Genomic DNA, 19,615 nt, shown 5'->3' with positions numbered 1-19,615 from the left:
CCATCTAGTTGTGTGGCACGATTTTAACATCAGGAGTAGAGGATAGCAATATTTTCATTTATTAAATCTGTGAGATCTTCTTGGAGTTTCACTAGTACTCTATTGGTGGATTCTCCAATCCATTGAGCTATTAGCCATCAGTAGAACAGTACTTAAAGCTAGCGACCCTCCTAGTTAGTTATCTAGTTTAATCTGTCATAGATGCTGTCATGGGCATAAGGAAAACAAGATTATTCACTGTTAATTAATTTTCTATGAGCCCATGACCCCCACCCCATCACTGCTGAGTTTAAGTGTAAAAGTGTAAGAAAAAAATGGTTTAGATATAACATAAATAGTTGATGATTAATCATTCAGTTGTTGCCAACTCTGGGTCACCCAATGGATCAACTCTCGCCATTTTTGTCTATCAAGTACAGCTTCTTTTAACTGGGAAAGAGTCCTGCCATGAGTGTGTCTAACCAATGAGTTCTTTGATGACCCTTTTCTTTGTGAACTATTCCCAAATCCCAGCCCAATATCCTTCTCCAGTCCATTAGCTTGCATGATGTGTCCAAAATAAGATAGCTTTTGTTTTGAAATTTTCGCCTCTAGGGATGTTTTTGGTTTGACACGATCTAGTACTACCTTGTTAGTGAATATTAAAATAAGTAGAAAAGGGCCTCAAATAGTCCTTAGATCTTGCATCAGAACTGAGAGGTGAAGAGTGTTCCTGCCTTTAAAGAGATCTCGGAGGTTCCTGTTTCCTGTCCGGAGAGAGGTGGGCTCTCTCATACCGTAGGTGCTGTCATGGGCTCATGGAAAACTGATTACGTTAAGTTATGTTGTTGTTCCCTAGCAATGTTCCTCATAGCTGCATAATTAAAGAAGAGGTTTTCTACTTAATATGTTCGGAACAGTCTAACGCAAATAAGGAAGATGGAACAATACCTCTGTAGCGCCACCTATTGGATGGCAGCATTTCTTCAACTCAATGTACGACTTTTTAACAAGTCTGTAAAACAATGATTGGGAATAGGAGACCAAGCCCGAAATCCATACACAGATAGCTGTTTCGGGGTGTTTGCCCCTCATCAGTGTGCAGAAGGATTCTGGCTTGGCTGGTGAGAGGCCTGTGACATGGGTCAAAAGGGGTGTTGTTAAAAAGTCGTACATTGACTTGAAGGAATGCTTCTATCCAATAGGTGGCGCTGCAGAGTTACTGTTCCATCTTCCTTATTTGCATAAATTACCCAGAGGAGTGTGCATGGCCTTATAAGTCTCCTCACTCACTTTTCAGGTGTCTTTTCACACCATTTCTATGTGCTCTCCGTGGGGAGAGATGATACCTTCCCCTGACCCACTCACCCCCATAGGTGTCTCCACACACTTTTTGGGTGCTCTCCTTAAGGAGAGACGACACCCCTCTTGAATAGACTAATAAACCATATCATAAAAATGCTTAGAATTACCTACTCTGTTGATTAACCCTTTCCAATCTAATTTGTATCCTGGTTTTCCTAGGGCACTTACTCTTTTTTTCTGCTGTTATAGAACGGCGCTATATGCTGGCTAAAGCCAGTACTGCATGAGGTGACACATTGCATAGGCTCCAACAGCAGAGAGGCTGGCAATATTCAGTAAGAGAACTCTGACAGATGTCTTCCAACATCGGAGCTGTACAGCCTTAAATCATAATGTCTTAAGATGTCAGACAGTGGATTGGAAAGGGTTAAAAACAATTTAAAGGGGTTTCCTGGGCAATTTGTATGGATTGGCTGAGGTCCACCGCTTGCGAACCCGACTGATTAGCTGTTTTGGTGCCTACAGTGTATAGAGCTGAATCTGATGCTTAGAACCCTGTGAAGTGTCCGACCCAGCTCACATGGAGTTTAATGGGAACTGCACCTGCAATTACCAGCGCCGGACACCGTACAAGGGTTGCATTTATCTGCTTTTGCTCCATACCCTGATTGGCTGGAATCGGCACACGTGACGGGGCGGAGCTACGAGGAGCAGCTCTCCGGCACGAGCGGCCCCATTCAGAAGGGAGAAGACCGGACTGCGCAAGTGCGTCTAATCGGGTGATTAGACGCTGAAATTAGACGGCTCCATGGAGACGAGGACGCTAGCAACGGAGCAGGTAAGTGAATAACTTCTGTATGGCTCATAATTAATGCACGATGTACATTACAAAGTGCATTAATATGGCCATACAGAAGTGTATAACCCCACTTGCTTTCGCGGGACAACCCCTTTAATGGTTTTTGGCTGTGGTTTTAGTAGTAAAAAAAAGCTGCAATTTTTAACCCTTGTATTTCGAGGGTTGAAATCCGCAGCATATATAGCATGCTGTGGATTTAGAATCTGCAGCATTATTCAAAAAACATGGCGGATTCACTGAGGGATATTTCTGCATCATATGAAGGACATTACACGGCTTGTACTGTAAATGCTGCAAAATTTCCACAGCAAATTCCACAGCATTTATGCTACGTGTGAAGACAGCCCAAGGGCGGCCTCACACAACCGGATTGTTAGAGTGGAATCTGCGGTCACGTCCGCATGGTGGATCTGCAGCAAACTGCATGCTTTGAAAGGTATGTAAAAATCGCTTTTTCCTTCACACTCTCGGATACAACTTGCGTATTCCACTAGTGGAGGAAGAATCGCACCATGCTCTATATTGCTGCTGACACAGCGCGGACGGTCTCCATTGAAGTCAATGGAAGCCGTTCGACCTGCAGCCCATCCGCCATTGACATAGCGGATAGGCAGTGGGTACCTGCGTCATCGCCTAGTGACAGCACGGGAAAAGCAAATATTTTTTTTAAAGTCTGTACTGCGCATGACTGACGGCGAGCGTCTGCGGTCATCCGCAGTACAGAAAAAGGTACGTAGGGTTGCCGGCCGGGGCACAGCCGGATTGCAGGCTGAATCCAGCTCTGCCGTGTACAGCCGGCCTAAAGAGGGAACACACAAGACCAGCGGTACGTGTTATGATGCAGTCACCCTGTTGCACGTAGATGGTAAACATGTGTCACTACACTACTCTGGACTGGGACCTTTTCTTACTGAATATGCAAATGAGTGATATTCCTGTGTTCTTGTAAAAAACTAATAATGTAGATGACCTGCGCTGGTGCAGTAACCCAACACGTCACCTGGTATATCTGCTGACTTCACCATAAACAAGCCAAGTCATGTAGGTTCAACGAGCCAACCATGATTTTTATGCTGCATAACGAACGAAAAGCACAAACGATCTACAACAGATTTTACAGATGAATCTAGTAATAGAAGGCGGAACATACAGCAAAGAAGGAAGTCTTGATTCATATTGACGACGATGAGTAACAATGATCATTACCAAACACTAGGGGGCGCCCCACAGCACATTATGGGATGTTCCCTTCATATATCATTTCTGATAAACTGTAGATTCATATGAGAATTATTTTAATAAATGAACATATTTTATTAGCTTTTGATTTCTTCGGGGGTGATACAACAGGGGTGGAGTACAAATGCAGCACATGTGAGCTGGCCAGTCACAGCAGCGTGTGAGCGCAATATGCAGAAAAGAGAACCCATTAATTCACAAGCGCATATTTAGCACAAGCAATTCGGTCGCACAAAATAAAACGCAGCATACTCTGTTTTACTTCGCAGGAACAGAGCACATGTTACACTCATTAAACTAATTGTTCATTTCAATGGCTGGGAGCATCGGTGCGTGGTTTTTTTTAGCACTTGTGCAATTGCAGTGAAAAACACTGTTACGTGCAGAAATTTGCATAAATGCAACGCAAATGTGCATGTAAGTACACATATGCTCGTGTGGCACTGACCTTAGGGTTTAATCAGGCCGGTGTTTGCAAATTCGGACCGTATAAAATAGTCTTATTTTGCAAACAATTTCTCTGCAATTTTTGTGTGCATTTGCAATTTTTCCGTTTGATGCTTGCATCTTTCACACACACACACACATTATATATATATATATGTCACATCTTGCTTCTCTTTTTATTATCTATGGTTTCCGTGGTTATCTGCATTAAAATCAGATCACATTTGCATCATGCAAGTGTGGTCCGATTTTTTAAATGCAGCCACAGACTTGCATGGGTGATTGTTGTCCGAAAAATTGCTGCAAAATAAGACATCCAGCGACTTTTTTTTCCCCGGAACGTTCTTAGAAGTCCATGGAAGGTGCGCGAATAGCAAAGGGGATCTGTTAAAAAAGAACAGATCTGGACCTCATTAGACTAATAGCTTTTTTTATCCTTGGAAAGGATGTGTCGCACGCATGTGTGAACTGACCCTGAGGGTGCAAAAATGTGCAGTACTATGTGGAGAGATTTACGCAAATGTACCTCATCCAACCTCATTCATAGACAAATACATTGGACGAGCGTTTTTGCGCATCTGGTCATAGGAATAAGTCAACACTGGACCCCTGAGCACTACTGTAGAGAAGGTAAGTGCATGCGCTGACATTTATGTAGTCACCATAAACTTGCACAATAGGTTTGTCCTCCTAAGGGCAATGCGGCAAGTAATATACTGGTAGTATAGGAAGCATGTCCCAGCCGGATCCACTCTGCAATGACCTGCAATGTCCTTCCTGCGGTTACAGAAGTATTTATACAAAATGCAAAAACTTTGATTAGATTTCAAAACTGCAAAACAGAACAGAGATTGTCACTTCTCCAAAAGCAGGAGTGATGGCGCATGAGGGGTGTATGAGGAGCCAGTGCCGACAATGGGGGCTTTTGTGTTTGGGCCCCTGCAGCAATATTAACTGTGGAATGATAACAAAGGAAATTCATGCATCCATTAACACCCTGCAGGGAATCGGAAGGATGGGGAAATCCAGATTTACAGTGTAAAAACCACAAGTGTATAAATGATGTTTGCTGGAGATATGAGATATGAGGTGCGAGATAAAGAGCTGGAGCATTGTAATATGGAATAAAAAGATACCAGATAAAGAGCTGTGACTTTGTGATAAGTTATGATAACGGCTGCACCTGCCTTGTGTATAAAACACAAGCGCATTATAGTCACACATTTAATAGGAGAGGGGCTATCCAGAAAAGCTTACTTACCCGAGGCGTAACTTAAAGCTCCTGAGCCCCAATGCAAAACCTGTAACAGAGCCCCCAACTATAATGCTTTATTCATAGTACTGGGCTCACTATATGGAGAAGAGAGGGCTTAAGGGCCCCCTAAGGCTTGTGGGCCTGGGTGAAACTGCATCCCCTATAGTTACACCCCGACCTGAATACAGTCTGGGTCCAGCAGCGCCAGGACCTCCACTTCTGTGCTGCTTCCGAAACTGGGTCACATGTATAGATCTTCATCCCCTCCGCTGGGGGTCAGTGATGTGACTGGCTGACTAACTTACTTCAATAACTAAGCCAGCCCCCATCTCTGTCTCCGCATCCCCTGCAGTTCTGTCACAAAGGAAGTTCTATACCATATGACCCGGTGTTGGAACTAGGCCAGAAGTGCAGGTGCTGGCGTCACTGGTAAATATACTTCTCTAGGCAACCCCTTTAAGAAACCATTAGTTAGGCTGGGCTCCTACGAGCCTGTTGGTATAGTGTATTCCGCACACGTTATACGCTGTACCAATCTCCTATAGGCAACCATCGTAGCATATCCTATCTTGGCGCGTATTACTCGACCTACACGCCAAGATAGTATGTGACGATAAGCAGCACGCAGACAGTATGCAATGTGAGCCCAGCCTTATTGCTACCTCCACCTATTTTGGAATCTTGGGCCAAATGCCAAGAATCACCATCAACAAAGGCTGATTCCTTTCATAGGGGCTCAATACAGCTCTCTATTTGACTATTTCTATAAGGGGAGAGCAGTTACTTCCTGAAGGTGTCACAGTTGATATAGTCATTGATTACTTGGGCAACATTCCCTTCCCAATGGTTATCTGTCTCACCCCAAAACAGGACAAAGACAAGGCAGCCGAGTAACACTTAAAGGATTGTCTTACCTAGAACATCCTTTTTTACAGACCCCAATATACCCTGAGTTGAAGAGACTGCCTTGTTTATAACCACCATCAATTGGCAGAAGTAGAGAGCATCCACAAAGCATGTTCTCTGGACAATAGGCCGCTGACCTGAAATGGTACCATGTAATGCTCCGTCTCTTGTAGTGGCACAGGCAGGGAACTGAATACTTGTGATGACATCCCCAACAAAGGTAAGCATAGCCCTTACTGGATAACCCACTTAGACTTGGCTCATTAAGTGGTCATGCACATTGCTACACAGGTGGCGCCATACTATGCAAGAGTCATAACGCTTCAGTCAATAGCTTAAAGCGTAACTTTTATTCTAAAATGTACAGAATAGAGGATTCTAAACATTTTTGCAATATGTTTTATCAGCCTATTCTGCCCATTTTTTTTATACAAAACTCATATTCAGCTATGCAGCTAGTTGAAGATGGTGTTGAGAAATCAGTCTTCAGATAGCTAACTGCATAGCTGAAGAGGAATCTCCAGCTGTGCTTGCACCGCTCTGTAGTGCAGGCACAACTGTTTCCATATAACAGTTTTTTAATAAAGACTTTTTATATTTTATTGATTTTTAAACATACTTGGTCTGTGCTGCCATGCTCTGTCCCCCAAAACTGCTTTTATTAGTCGCCTGCCTCCACTGGTTTATTCCCTGCACTGTGTAAGGCGTAGCTATTCTGTGCTGCAGATGGCTTCTACCCTTCACAGCGCCCGTTCCCTGCCAGACTCCATCACTATTAGGATCTCAGTGCTTCGGGGTGTACTATACTGTATGACACAGCCCGAGATCTGGACAGTGCATGGACTCTGCAGGGAACGGGCACTGTGAAGGGGAGAAGCCGTCTGCAGCACAGAACAGCTCCTCCTTACATAGCGCTGGGGTACAGAACAGCAGAGGCAGGAGACTAATAAAGGAAGCATTGGGAGAAACATCATCGCAGCACAGACCAAGTATCCTTAAAAATCAATTAAATATAAAGAGACTTTATTAATAAACTGTTATATGGAAACATCTGTGCCTGCATTAGAGAGAACAGTGCAGGCACAGCTGGAGCTTCCTGTTCAGCTATGCACTTAGCTCACTGAAGATAGAGTTCTCAGCACTGTTTTCACCTAGCTGCATAATTGAATAGGGGTTTTGTATGAAAAATCTACAGAATAGGCTGATAAAACATTTTGTAAAAATGCTTAGAATCGCCTATTCTGTACATTTCAGTAAAAAAAAAAAAATGAAAGTGCAGTTACTCTTTACAAAATTAGGTTATAATTCGGCGCTCTACATGGATAAACATAATATTCCTTGTGTGATGACCCTTGAAAAAAAAATGTTATATCACTTTGCTCCACGCAAACAGGTGGCGTTATACCTAAGCTGCACATTTAGCTCACATATGTGCCTTATTCCTAGGACTGGAGTTGCAAACAGAGCAGAATCTTTGGAACTTGTTAAACGATTCAGAAATGATTGATTACCTGTCTACTGAATGTATTCTGCACATGTATCCAGTAATCTTCCACGGGGTCGTAGCAGTAAATCGACTTTGTGAGCCCTCCAGCAACATAGATGAGGTTGTTTAAGGACACCGCTGTAATACATCTCTTCGCTATAGGGATTGAGGCCCGTAGTAGCCAAGAATTTGTGTCTGGATCATAGCACTGAACCTGAGTACCAAAGAATATTGTCTGTTATGTGCTGGCATACAGAAGACATTGTGTAGTCACATGGCAGCTCAGATGCAGAAACTGAACATACAAGACATGGCTATAGCTACGTGGACACGGGACCCTCAGAGCTACACGAGGTGTGCCTGATAGTCATTGATATGGTATCAGTCCTTTAGTCCCCTCATTTGCAGATATAATATCCGTTATGGGTTATCTGGGACAGAAATATTAATGACCCATCTTTATTATAAGTCATCAATATCTGATTGGTTGGCTTCTGACCCCCACATATTTGAAAAAGCTGTGGCGTTCAGGTGACCACTGTAGCCTTTTCACTGTTTACTAGGTACAGCGCTGTACTTAGTGTACTGGCTGTACCTGGTATTGCAGCTGACTCCCATTCACTTGAATGAGACAGAGCTGCAAAAAGGTAATGTGACTGATGAATACGACGTTAAAAGCCGAATATGTGGAACAAAGGTCTTCCACACCAATATTGGAGAACCATTTTATATAGACCTTATTTATATATGGCACATTGCTACAAAGTTAGAAAAATTTCCTACTGTAGAATTAAATGGGTTGTACAAAAATATAAAGTTATCCCCTATCCACAGGACAGGGAATAACATTATGGTCAGCGGAGATCTATACTGCTGAGACCCCCAATCATCCTGAGAAGAGAACAGGAGTCCCCACAGTCCCTGCATGAATGAAGTGGCCGTCACATATCTGCACTGCTACACCATTTATTTCAATGACTGCACCGGAAATCGGTGGATGTGAGCACTGTCAATGAATGGAATGGAGGCGTGCATGTGCAACTGCTGTTTTATTTAAGTCAGGACTGTCAGGACACCCGTCTTTGACACTGTGGAGGTCCCAGCAGTATGAAGAGTACCATGAAGTCCGGGCTCAGCATATCATTCCTTCCACAACCAACTTTACATTTGACATTACGTATTTAGTCAAGAAACGTTCTGCTGGCGTGTCCCATGGAAACTATTTGCGAAGCTGCTAATTAATACTTCTTCAGCTGGCCTTGCTTCTAGGGACTGTTTAAGTGAATGTGCTGCAGTACCAGGCACCACCAGTACACAATGTACGGCGCTGTGCTTGGTACACAATACAGAGGCTGCAGCACTTACCTGAGCACCATGGTGCCTTCAAACAGCTGATTGGCAGGGGTGCCGGAAATCCGAACCCCACCAATCTGATATTGATGACCTATCCTAAGGATAGGTCAACATGATTAAAGTCCCAGAGAACCCATTTAATTGGCAAAATAACTTACTTTGTCAGAACATGTGTTGTCATCTGGTCCTCCTCCAATCACAAATAGTTTGCCACCACAGCTTGTAACGGCGGGCGAGCTCACAGCCTCCTTCAGAGGAGCCACGTCAGTCCATCGATTAGAAAAGGAGTCATAACACTCAACACTGCTCAGCCTGTTCTGTCCATCGTATCCCCCAACCACATAAACCTGCAGGAGAGCAATAAAGAATCCAAGCGGTTACAATAAGTCAATTTAAAGGGACGGTTTCAGAAATAATGCTTTAGGGTACACTTACACATAGCAGAAATCTGTGGAATTCCCACATCGGAAAATCTCTAGCATTTCATCAAAAGTAGTCAGAATCGGCACTATTAGTGTGGAGTTTGACTAGAAATCAGCTGCGCTGACAGTGCTTCCTTCACCGGGCACCCAGCGGCCCCTAGAGAGTGCAGTCAGAAGTGGCATCACTTGACCAGCAGCATTGCGCACACTAGAGGCCGCCGGGTGAATAAAGCGCCGACAACGCAAATTCTTCGGAAGTGAGGGGAGCGCCGTATCTTCTGAAATCAGCTATGGAAACGCAGCTGATTTCTAGTCAAATTCCACACTGAAATTGCGATTTTGATTCTGTGTCTTTTGCGGAAATGCTGCGGATCTTACTGTGGAATTTTCAGCTGCACAACATCCGCAGCATCTCCGCTAAATGTAAGGGGTTTTCTCGGATTTTTACTATTGATGACACTTAGGATCAGCTGACCCTCGGGCCGTTATCAGGGCAGACAGTGCTGGAAGCACATAGCACTGTCTGTATTAAAATGGCCCAACTTGGTAGTTGTGCCTGCAGTGCCAACCCAGGCCACTGCAATGTAGACAGCGCTATCTGCTTCCAGTGCTATCTGCACTGACAGCAGTCCTGTAATCAACTGATTGATGGAGATCCCAAGTGGTGGACCCTCACAGATCAACTATTGAGGACCTACCCTCAGGATAGGCCATCAATAGTAAAAGTCCCACACAACCCCTTTAAACATTATATAATGAGAACATTATACAACTTTTCAATTGTTTGTTGATCCTTCATAGTTCTCAAGATCTCTATTTGCAGTTATTTAATAGGAACATTAATAGGTTACTGTTAGTGGATACGAATCGGTCCTGGTCAAGCGATGGACCCTCAGTACACGGGCCATTGCAGTACAGTTATCAGTGCCTGTTTGTCCATCACATGACCAGTTATATTCGACATATCATATTAATAGAGATGAGCGAGCACCAAAATGCTCGGGTGCTCGTTACTCGGGACGAACTTTTCGCGATGCTCGAGGGTTCGTTTCGGGTAACGAACCCCATTGAAGTCAATGGGCGACCCGAGCATTTTTGTATTTCGCCGATGCTCGCTAAGGTTTCCTTGTGTGAAAATCTGGGCAATTCAAGAAAGTGATGGGAACGACACAGCAACGGATAGGGCAGGCGAGGGGCTACATGTTGGGCTGCATCTCAAGTTCACAGGTCCCACTATTAAGCCACAATAGCGGCAAGAGTGGGCCCCCCCCCCCCTCCCAAAAACTTTTACTTCTGAAAAGCCCTCATTAGCATGGCATACCTTAGCTAAGCACCACACTACCTACAACAAAGCACAATCACTGCATGCACGACACTCTGCTGCCACTTCTCCTGGGTTACATGCTGCCCAACCGCCCCCCCTCCCCCCACAGCGCACATCAAAGTGTCCCTGCGCAGCCTTCAGCTGCCCTCATGCCACACCACCCTCATGTCTATTTAGAAGTGCGTCTGCCATGAGGAGGAACCGCAGGCACACACTGCAGAGGGTTGGCACGGCTAGGCAGCGACCCTCTTTAAAAGGGGCGGGGCGATAGCCCACAATGCTGTACAGAAGCAATGAGAAATAGAATCCTGTGCCACCGCCATCAGGAGCTGCACACGTGGGCATAGCAATGGGGAACCTATGTGCCACACACTATTCATTCTGTCAAGGTGTCTCTGCATGCCCCAGTCAGACCGGGCTTTTTAATTCATAGACACAGGCAGGTACAACTCCCTATTGTGAAGTCCCTGTCGACCGACAGCATGGGTGGCTCCCTGGAACCCACCGGCGATACACAAAAATATCCCATTGCATTGCCCAACACAGCTGAGGTAGTAATGTCGTGCTTAATGCAGGTGGGCTTCGGCCCACACTGCATGCCCCAGTCAGACTGGGGTTCTTTACAAGTGGACACATGTAGGTTAAACTCCGTGTGCACCTACAGCATGGGTGGCTCCCTGGAACCCACTGGCGGTACATAAAAATATCCCATTGCATTGCCCAACACAGCTGAGGTAGTAATGTCGTGCTTAATGCAGGTGGGCTTCGGCCCACACTGCATGCCCCAGTCAGACTGGGGTTCTTTACAAGTGGACACATGTAGGTTAAACTCCGTGTGCACCTACAGCATGGGTGGCTCCCTGGAACCCACCGGCGGTACATAAATATATCCCATTGCAGTGCCCAACACAGCGGATGTAACGTCAGCTGTAATGCAGGTGGGCAAAAAATTAATTGGATTATACTGTAGGCGAGGGCCCACAAAAATTGGTGTACCAACAGTACTAATGTACCTCAGAAAAATTGCCCATGCCCAACCAAGAGGGCAGGTGAAACCTATTAATCGCTTTGGTTAATGTGGCTTAAGTGGTAACTAGGCCTGGAGGCAGCCCAGTTTAACGAAAAATTGGTTCAAGTTAAAGTTTCAACGCTTTTAAGAGCATTGAAACGTATAAAAATTGTTTAGAAAAATTATATGAGTGAGCCTTGTGGCCCTAAGAAAAATTGCCCGTTCAGCGTGATTACGTGAGGTTTCAGGAGGAGGAGCAGGAGGAGGAGGAGGAATATTATACACAGATTGATGAAGCAGAAATGTCCCCGTTTTGGATGGTGAGAGAGAACGATGCTTCCATCCGCGGGTGCATAATACGTATTGCTTAGGTATCGCTGCTGTCCGCTGGTGGAGAAGAGAAGTCTGGGGAAATCCAGGCTTTGTTCATCTTGATGAGTGTTAGCCTGTCGGCACTGTCGGTTGACAGGTGGGTACGCTTATCTGTGATGATTCCCCCAGCCACACTAAACACCCTCTCTGACAAGACGCTAGCCGCAGGACAAGCAAGCACCTCCAGGGCATACAGCGCGAGTTCAGGCCACGTGTCCAGCTTCGACACCCAGTAGTTGTAGGCGGCAGAGGCGTCACGGAGGACGGTCGTGCGTTCGGCTACGTACTCCCTCACCATCCTTTTACAGTGCTCCCGCCGACTCAGCCGTGACTGGGGAGCGGTGACACAGTCTTGCTGGGTAGCCATAAAGCTGGCAAAGGCCTTGGAGAATGTTCCCCTGCATGCGCTGTACATGCTGCATGATCTCTGCGCCTCCCCTGCTACCTGGCCCTCGGAACTGCGCCTTCTGCCACTAGCGCTGTCGGATGGGAAGTTTACCATCAGTTTGTCCACCAGCGCCCTGTGGTATTGCATCATTCTCGAACCCCTTTCCTCTTCGGGAATGAGAGTGGAAAGGCTCTCCTTATACCGTGGGTCGAGCAGTGTGTACACCCAGTAATCCGTAGTGGCCAGAATGCGTGTAACGCGAGGGTCACGAGAAAGGCATCCTAACATGAAGTCAGCCATGTGTGCCAGGGTACCTGTACGCAACACATGGCTGTCTTCACTAGGAAGATCACTTTCAGGATCCTCCTCTTCCTCCTCCTCTTCCTCCTCCTCAGCCCATACACGCTGAAAGGATGACAGGCAAGCAGCATGGGTACCGTCAGCAGTGGGCCAAGCTGTCTCTTCCCCCTCCTCCTCATCCTCCTCATGCTCCTCCTCCTCCTCCTGAACGCGCTGAGATATAGACAGGAGGGTGCTCTGACTATCCAGCGACATACTGTCTTCCCCCGGCTCTGTTTCCGAGCGCAAAGCGTCTGCCTTTATGCTTTGCAGGGAACTTCTCAAGATGCATAGCAGAGGAATGGTGACGCTAATGATTGCAGCATCGCCGCTCACCACCTGGGTAGACTCCTCAAATTTTCCAAGGACCTGGCAGATGGCTGCCAACCAGGGCCACTCTTCTGTAAATAATTGAGGAGGCTGACTCCCACTGCGCCGCGCAAGTTGGAGTTGGTATTCCACTATAGCTCTACGCTGCTCATAGAGTCTGGCCAACATGTGGAGCGTAGAGTTCCACTGTGTGGGCACGTCGCACAGCAGTCGGTGCACTGGCAGATTAAACCGATGTTGCAGTGTCTGCAGGGTGGCAGCGTGCGTGTGGGATTTGCGGAAATGTGCGCAGAGCTGGCGCACCTTTCCGAGCAGGTATGACAAGTGGGGGTAGCTTTTCAGAAAGCGCTGAACCACCAAATTAAACACATGGGCCAGGCATGGCACATGCGTGAGGCTGCCGAGCTGCAGAGCCGCCACCAGCTTACGGCCGTTGTCACACACGACCATGCCCAGTTGGAGGCTCAGCGGCGCAAGCCAGCGGTCGGTCTGCTCTGTCAGACCCTGCAGCAGTTCGTGGGCCGTGTGCCTCTTCTCTCCTAAGCTGAGTAGTTTCAGCACGGCCTGCTGACGCTTGCCCACCGCTGTGCTGCCACGCCGCGTGACACCGACTGCTGGCGACGTGCTGCTGACACATCTTGATTGCGAGACAGAGGTTGCGTTGGAGGAGGAGGAGGAGGAAGGTGCTTTAGTGGAGGAAGCATACACCGCCGCAGATACCACCACCGAGCTGTGGCCCGCAATTCTGGGGGTGGGTAGGACGTGAGCGGTCCCAGGCTCTGACTCTGTCCCAGCCTCCACTAAATTCACCCAATGTGCCGTCAGTGAGATATAGTGGCCCTGCCCACCTGTGCTTGTCCACGTGTCTGTTGTTAAGTGGACCTTGGCAGTAACCGCGTTGGTGAGGGCGCGTACAATGTTGCGGGAGACGTGGTCGTGCAGGCCTGGGACGGCACATCGGGAAAAGTAGTGGCGACTGGGAACTGAGTAGCGCGCGGCCGCCGCCGCCATCATGCTTTTGAAAGCCTCCGTTTCCACAAGCCTATACGGCAGCATATCTCTAGGCTGATAAATTTGGCAATGTGCACGTTTAACGCTTGAGCGTGCGGGTGCGTGGCGTCGTACTTGCGCTTGCGCTCAAACTGTGGCGCTAGCGACGTCTGGACGCTACGCTGAGAGACATTGCTGGATGGGGCCGAGGACAGCGGAGGTGAGGGTGTGGGTGCAGGCCAGGAGACGGTAGTGCCTGTGTCCTCAGAGGGGGGTTGGATCTCAGTGGCAGGTTGGGGCACAGGGGGAGAGGCAGTGGTGCAAACTGGAGGCAGTGAACGGGCATCGTCCCACCTTGTGGGGTGCTTGGCCATCATATGCCTGCGCATGCTGTTGGTGGTGCCTCCCCAGCTGATCTTGGCGCGACAAAGGTTGCACACCACTGTTCGTCGGTCGTCAGGCGTCTCTGTGAAAAACTGCCACACCGTAGAGCACCTTGACCTGTGCAGGGTGGCATGGCGCGAGGGGGCGCTTTGGGAAACAGTTGGTGGATTATTCGGTCTGGCCCTGCCTCTACCCCTGGCCACCACACTGGCTCGGCCTGTGCCCACACGCCCACGTCCACGTCCTATAGGCCTACCCCTACCCCTCAGCATGGTGTATTACCAGTGATTTGATTTCCCAGGCAGGAAAGAAAGTGGCGCAAGCCTGCAGCCAGAATAGAATTTTTTCCCTTGTTTTTCAAAGGACAAGCCACACTGCGTGTATTCAATGAATACTACTAAGTTTAATAACTGTGTTGTGGCCCTGCAAATGTGTCAGAGAACTGCAGTGATGCAAAGTTATTGGCTCCAGCAGATCAGGGATTTCCCATGCAGGAAAAAAATTGGCGCAAGCCTGCAGTAAAACGTAGCTGGCTGCGTCTGATTTTTTTTAACGTTCTGCACGCAGCACACACGTACCCAGAGCCCTGAGGACTGTCAGAGGCAGGCGAAATACAATTTTTTCCCTTGTTTTTCAAAGGACAAGCCACACTGCGTCTATTCAATGAATAATGTATGTCTTCTGGCCCTGCCTACACAATTCTATCCCTGTAGTATTAATGCCGGGTGCAATGGTCTGCACAGCCGGTTTTGAGAAAAAAAAAAAAATATGCAACACTGCTAACAGCAGCCTGGACAGTACTGCACACGGATAAATATGGCCCTAGAAAGGACCATTGGGGTTCTTGAAGCCTACACTAACTCCTAACACTCTCCCTGCCTAACCACCACTTCTGTCCCTATTGCAGGGCACAATGCTCTGCAGATCCAATTTTGAAAAAAAAAAAAAAAATACAGTGCTCCAGCACGATACCACTGTCCCTCAGCTAACTCACAAGGCATGTGTGGCGAGCCGCGGGAGGGGCAGATTTTAATACTTGGGTGACACCTTATCTCCCCAGCCACTCACAGCAGGGGGGTGGTATAGGGCTTGAACGTCGCAGGGGGAAGTTGTAATGCCTTCCCTGTCTTTCAATTGGCCAGAAAAGCGCGCTAACGTCTCAGAGAGGAAACTGAAAGTAACCGGAACACCGCGTGGTACTCGTTACGAGTAACGAGCATCCCGAACACCCTAATATTCGCACGAATATCAAGCTCGGACGAGTACGTTCGCTCATCTCTACATATTAACTTACTTTTCCTAGGAGGACAGCCATCTTATGACGCCATCTTCCCTTGTTTAAGGAGGCAACTCTGATCCAAATATTTAGCTGAGAATTATAGATCCATACGTCACGGCTGTTGATCCTTCCACCTGAAAAAAAAGTAAGATGAATTCAGTAAGATTAATGCATTCTGTATTTTCCTTTATTAAATCATGTTATAGAGGTAAGAGGATACACTTTGTAGTATCCAGCAATTTTAAAGCGATGCATCCTCAGTAGATGACTTATTGTATAAATCAAGTTTTTATGTTAACCCTTTGCGATCCAATTTTGGATTCAGGGTTTCCTAGGGGTTTTTCTCTTTCTGCCATTATAAAATAGTGCCACCTGCTGGCTAGAGCTAGTACTGCGGTATGGGACATGCTGGAGAGGCCCCTGACAACAGAGCGGACAGTAATATACAGTAAGAATACCCTGCCGGACGTCTTCCGACATCGGAAGCTATACAGCCTTCAATCAGAATGTCTTCAGACGTCAGACAGTGGATTGAAAAGGGTTAAACATATTTTTAAGAGTTTTGGTCATTTAAAAAAAAAAATGGCCACAATCTATATTTAAAAAACAATCCTAAAATTCTTCTTCACACTGACCACTAAGCCTAATAATAGTCTGACACTTTCTGTTCTGTAGAGAGAAATGTCTCAGCAGTCATCTCATTATCATCACAGACAGGATTACACTGAGAGGTAAACACCTAGATAACACAGGATCCACCATTCACAATAGGTGATGGTCACAGCCCACCTCCTCCCCCTCTCTGCACAATGACCTCTGCCCAGCTCACGGAGGATGCCTAGAGGAGTCTCTCATAGAATGGGTCAGCTCTTGTCTATTGTGTGAATTGGTCCTGCTGTAAAGCAAACGCTGTTAACTGCAGCTCAGGCAAAGATGGCCGCCCCATAGTCATGTACATACAACAGAATAAAAAAATCTGCAATCCAAAAAAAAAAAATAACAAAAATGAATATGGGTTTCACCATCTGGTTCTAATTAGTAAAAAAAAAATTATAGGTGATACATTCCCTATGAGAGAGAAGAATAGCGCAACGTCCGTGGATAGAACAGTTACATTAGATGGGTTGTTGGGTTGAAAAAAACTGAAATGCTTTGTTAGGGAATTCGGATTTAATAAAGGGAGGTCCTCTGTTCAAACGCAAAGAGCAGCAACCAAGAGCGTCTTACTCTGGAGGACCCTTCATAGCCGTCCATTACACGAACAGCCCATTGACTATAGTGGCCACCATGCAAGGAGTCATTCCATCTGCGGAGGTCCTGCACGGAAACTGAACACTTGCCGTCAGGCTGAGCTCACACGAACGGATCGGAATCCGCATGCGGGTATCGCGGAAAGTAATGGCGGATGGTTGCGGACGATCGCGGATGCATATGGTATTTCACGAGGATGTACGTATATGCACAGGGCAGCGAGGGGGAGTGGGGAGGAGAGTGAGAGAGATCCCTCTCTCTCTCTCTCCTGATCCCCTCTGCAAACGCCCCCTCACCTCTGCGGCCCCCCCGAATCTTCAGGGACAAGCCAGCAGGTACTCGAAAAAGGCGATGCTCTCTCGAGTATATCGCCTTACCGAGTATGCTCGCTCATCTCTACTAGAGACCCTTCTACAATATGTAACACCCTTTGCTGAGAACTCTAGTCCTAGCTACCACTTTTGGCTCACTAACAAGTAGTTATCCCTACATGAATGTAAATGAATCATAGTCGGTGACTTTTAAAACCAACCCCAATAACAATTCAATGACCTGAATGTAATACAAATTTGTCCTGGCCGTCAGCCTAGGAAGAAGTGTTTGTTACCGGGCTGGTGAGTAACTCCCCAAACACAGCGCTCCTGGGAAATGGCTTGTACAACCTGAGAAACCATAACCTGAGCAAATATTAGAGAGCCGTAAGTCTATATCATATGGGCCTGCACAACTCCATAAAGACTCAGCCAAAATGGGAGGGCAAGAAGGGTGTATGACCAAACACCGCGACTGCCAATGTCATTCAAAAGCATATGTAATAAAATGCTTCTAGTAATAGTTAACCGCCAACCAAATACCGGCGTCACCGTATTCCTTACCCGACACAAGGATGTCATTTCTTAAGGCACAAACTGCGTATTCTGACTTTGTAAATTCTGGAAGTTTCGCCAATGATTTCCACTCCCCGGTCACTGGATCGTAGCATTCGGTGTACGGAAGATTAAATCCTCCAACGCGCTCGCAACCTCCGACGACTACGATGACCTCAGAGTAGCCAGTAGACCTGGAATAATACCAGAGATATCAACATGTAGATATTCTGTTAGTCTGGTAGTACTGGTGTATAATAGCAATTTACAGCCTCCTGCTCGTGTCGGCCATATTGACCACCACTGGCTACGCCGTCTTTATTTGGAATTTTCATAATATCTTATATATTTCTTATTATCAATTTTGTAATTTGTGTTGCGGATTTTCATTGCAGATTTTATCCCTTTTGATGAATGAGGTGAAATCCATACTGAATCCGCAGTAAAATCAACAGCAAATATGCATGTAAGATATGTGGGTTTTGTTGCGGATTTTGCTATGTACTGGAAGAAGAGCAGATTGCAGATTATTTAATGTTCTAACATCTTATGTTTTGTGAGTTTTGACAAAGTTCAAGGTCCACTCTATGCATTGTGATGCTGCCCAGTAGGGGGTGCTACAGGCATAATTTCCCATTCCCTTCTGTTTGGAATGGGAAAAAAACATTGGCGCAGATACGATGAGCGTGAAAGCGCATTATGAGTTTTTAAACATGTCCTGTTTACATCGTTCTTTGCACAGCTCTGAATAAACTATGACTGTGTTTTATTTATGTGTCATCACCAACGCGTTCTACGACATTCATCTACAATAGGTCGGGTTGTGTTTAAAAACGCAAAAAAAGTGGACTTTGAGTGTTCTTTCCCCGAGTCCTCCATATTCAGACAGTCAAATGTATACCTGAACAAACCAAGTTCTGCAGAAGGTTAGCAGATCTTTGCTCTGACTCATATAGATGGGTCGCCATGCGGGGACATTCATATGCCAAAATATGGCATATGGATAGGACTAGTCAAGATTTTCCCAACCTAAACAAATGATGCCATGTCACTAGGATAAACTGTCACTTGCTAAGTAGTGACAATTTCACCACTGGGCCTGGCAACAATTAATGTCCCATTTAGTCAGGACAACAGATGTCTAAACAACTGCGCAGGCACTGACGTCACGACTAAGGTCATTAGCACTTGTGCAGAGTGTTTACAGGCAGAATTCACCACTGGATCATGGGCTTCACGCTCAACGCTTCTTCTTCTACATGAAGCACTGAGTGGGGAGTGTTTACACTGAGCGAGAATCCCGCGATCCAGAAATGATTTGTATGCTGACTGAAAGTCAGCGATAACAAGAACTGAATGAATAGTAAACAATTTTTTTTGCATTCACACTGGACAATTATCACTCAATTTTGTTTGCTTGAATGACTTTTGAGCGATTACGTCCCATGTAAATGACCCTTAAGAGAACAAAGAGGTTGTGCAGAGACGTCATTCATGCATTGTAAGATTTTACATGAATCCCCAATATTTACAGTGCATAACTACATTATAACTACACCTGGCCAGACAGTGAGATGCTTCACCAACCATTACGGTCAACAAGGCATCTTCATCTTCGATCTCAACTACATTATATCAGGAGCTGTAGGACTGTCTTGTCTATTTTGACAACCTCTTTTCAGAATGCTGGTCCCCTTCTTATAAAACTCACTACATGGGTGGTACAGGTAGTCCTCCACCTCCACAAAGAGTTGCGTCAGTGGGGGAACAAAAATGTTTGAGTAATCAATGGACACTTGTACGGTCTACCAGTGTCGAGAGCTTCTGTGTTC

The 19,615-nt window shown here is 46.3% G+C and overlaps 1 protein-coding gene across 2 annotated transcripts in view; it reads right to left on the bottom strand.

The window, feature by feature from the left end:
* The window catches only part of KLHL24 (kelch like family member 24), a 60,574-nt gene that overhangs the window by 10,805 nt on the left and 30,154 nt on the right, over positions 1 to 19,615 (bottom strand). For both annotated transcript variants that reach the window (XM_066598238.1, XM_066598239.1), the window contains exons 3-6: positions 17,793 to 17,977; positions 15,682 to 15,800; positions 8,988 to 9,176; positions 7,502 to 7,690 (exon numbers count right to left, since the gene is read on the bottom strand). In XM_066598238.1, coding sequence (XP_066454335.1) covers positions 7,502 to 7,690; positions 8,988 to 9,176; positions 15,682 to 15,800; positions 17,793 to 17,977 — 682 coding nt within the window. The remainder of the gene's footprint in view (positions 1 to 7,501; positions 7,691 to 8,987; positions 9,177 to 15,681; positions 15,801 to 17,792; positions 17,978 to 19,615) is intronic.

Source organism: Eleutherodactylus coqui, chromosome 1, assembly GCF_035609145.1.
Source record: "Eleutherodactylus coqui strain aEleCoq1 chromosome 1, aEleCoq1.hap1, whole genome shotgun sequence".
In the NCBI taxonomy this organism is placed as follows: Eukaryota; Metazoa; Chordata; class Amphibia; order Anura; family Eleutherodactylidae; genus Eleutherodactylus; species Eleutherodactylus coqui.
The sequence above is the reverse complement of the archived record's forward strand: the minus strand, read 5'-3'. Positions and strand labels throughout refer to the sequence as shown.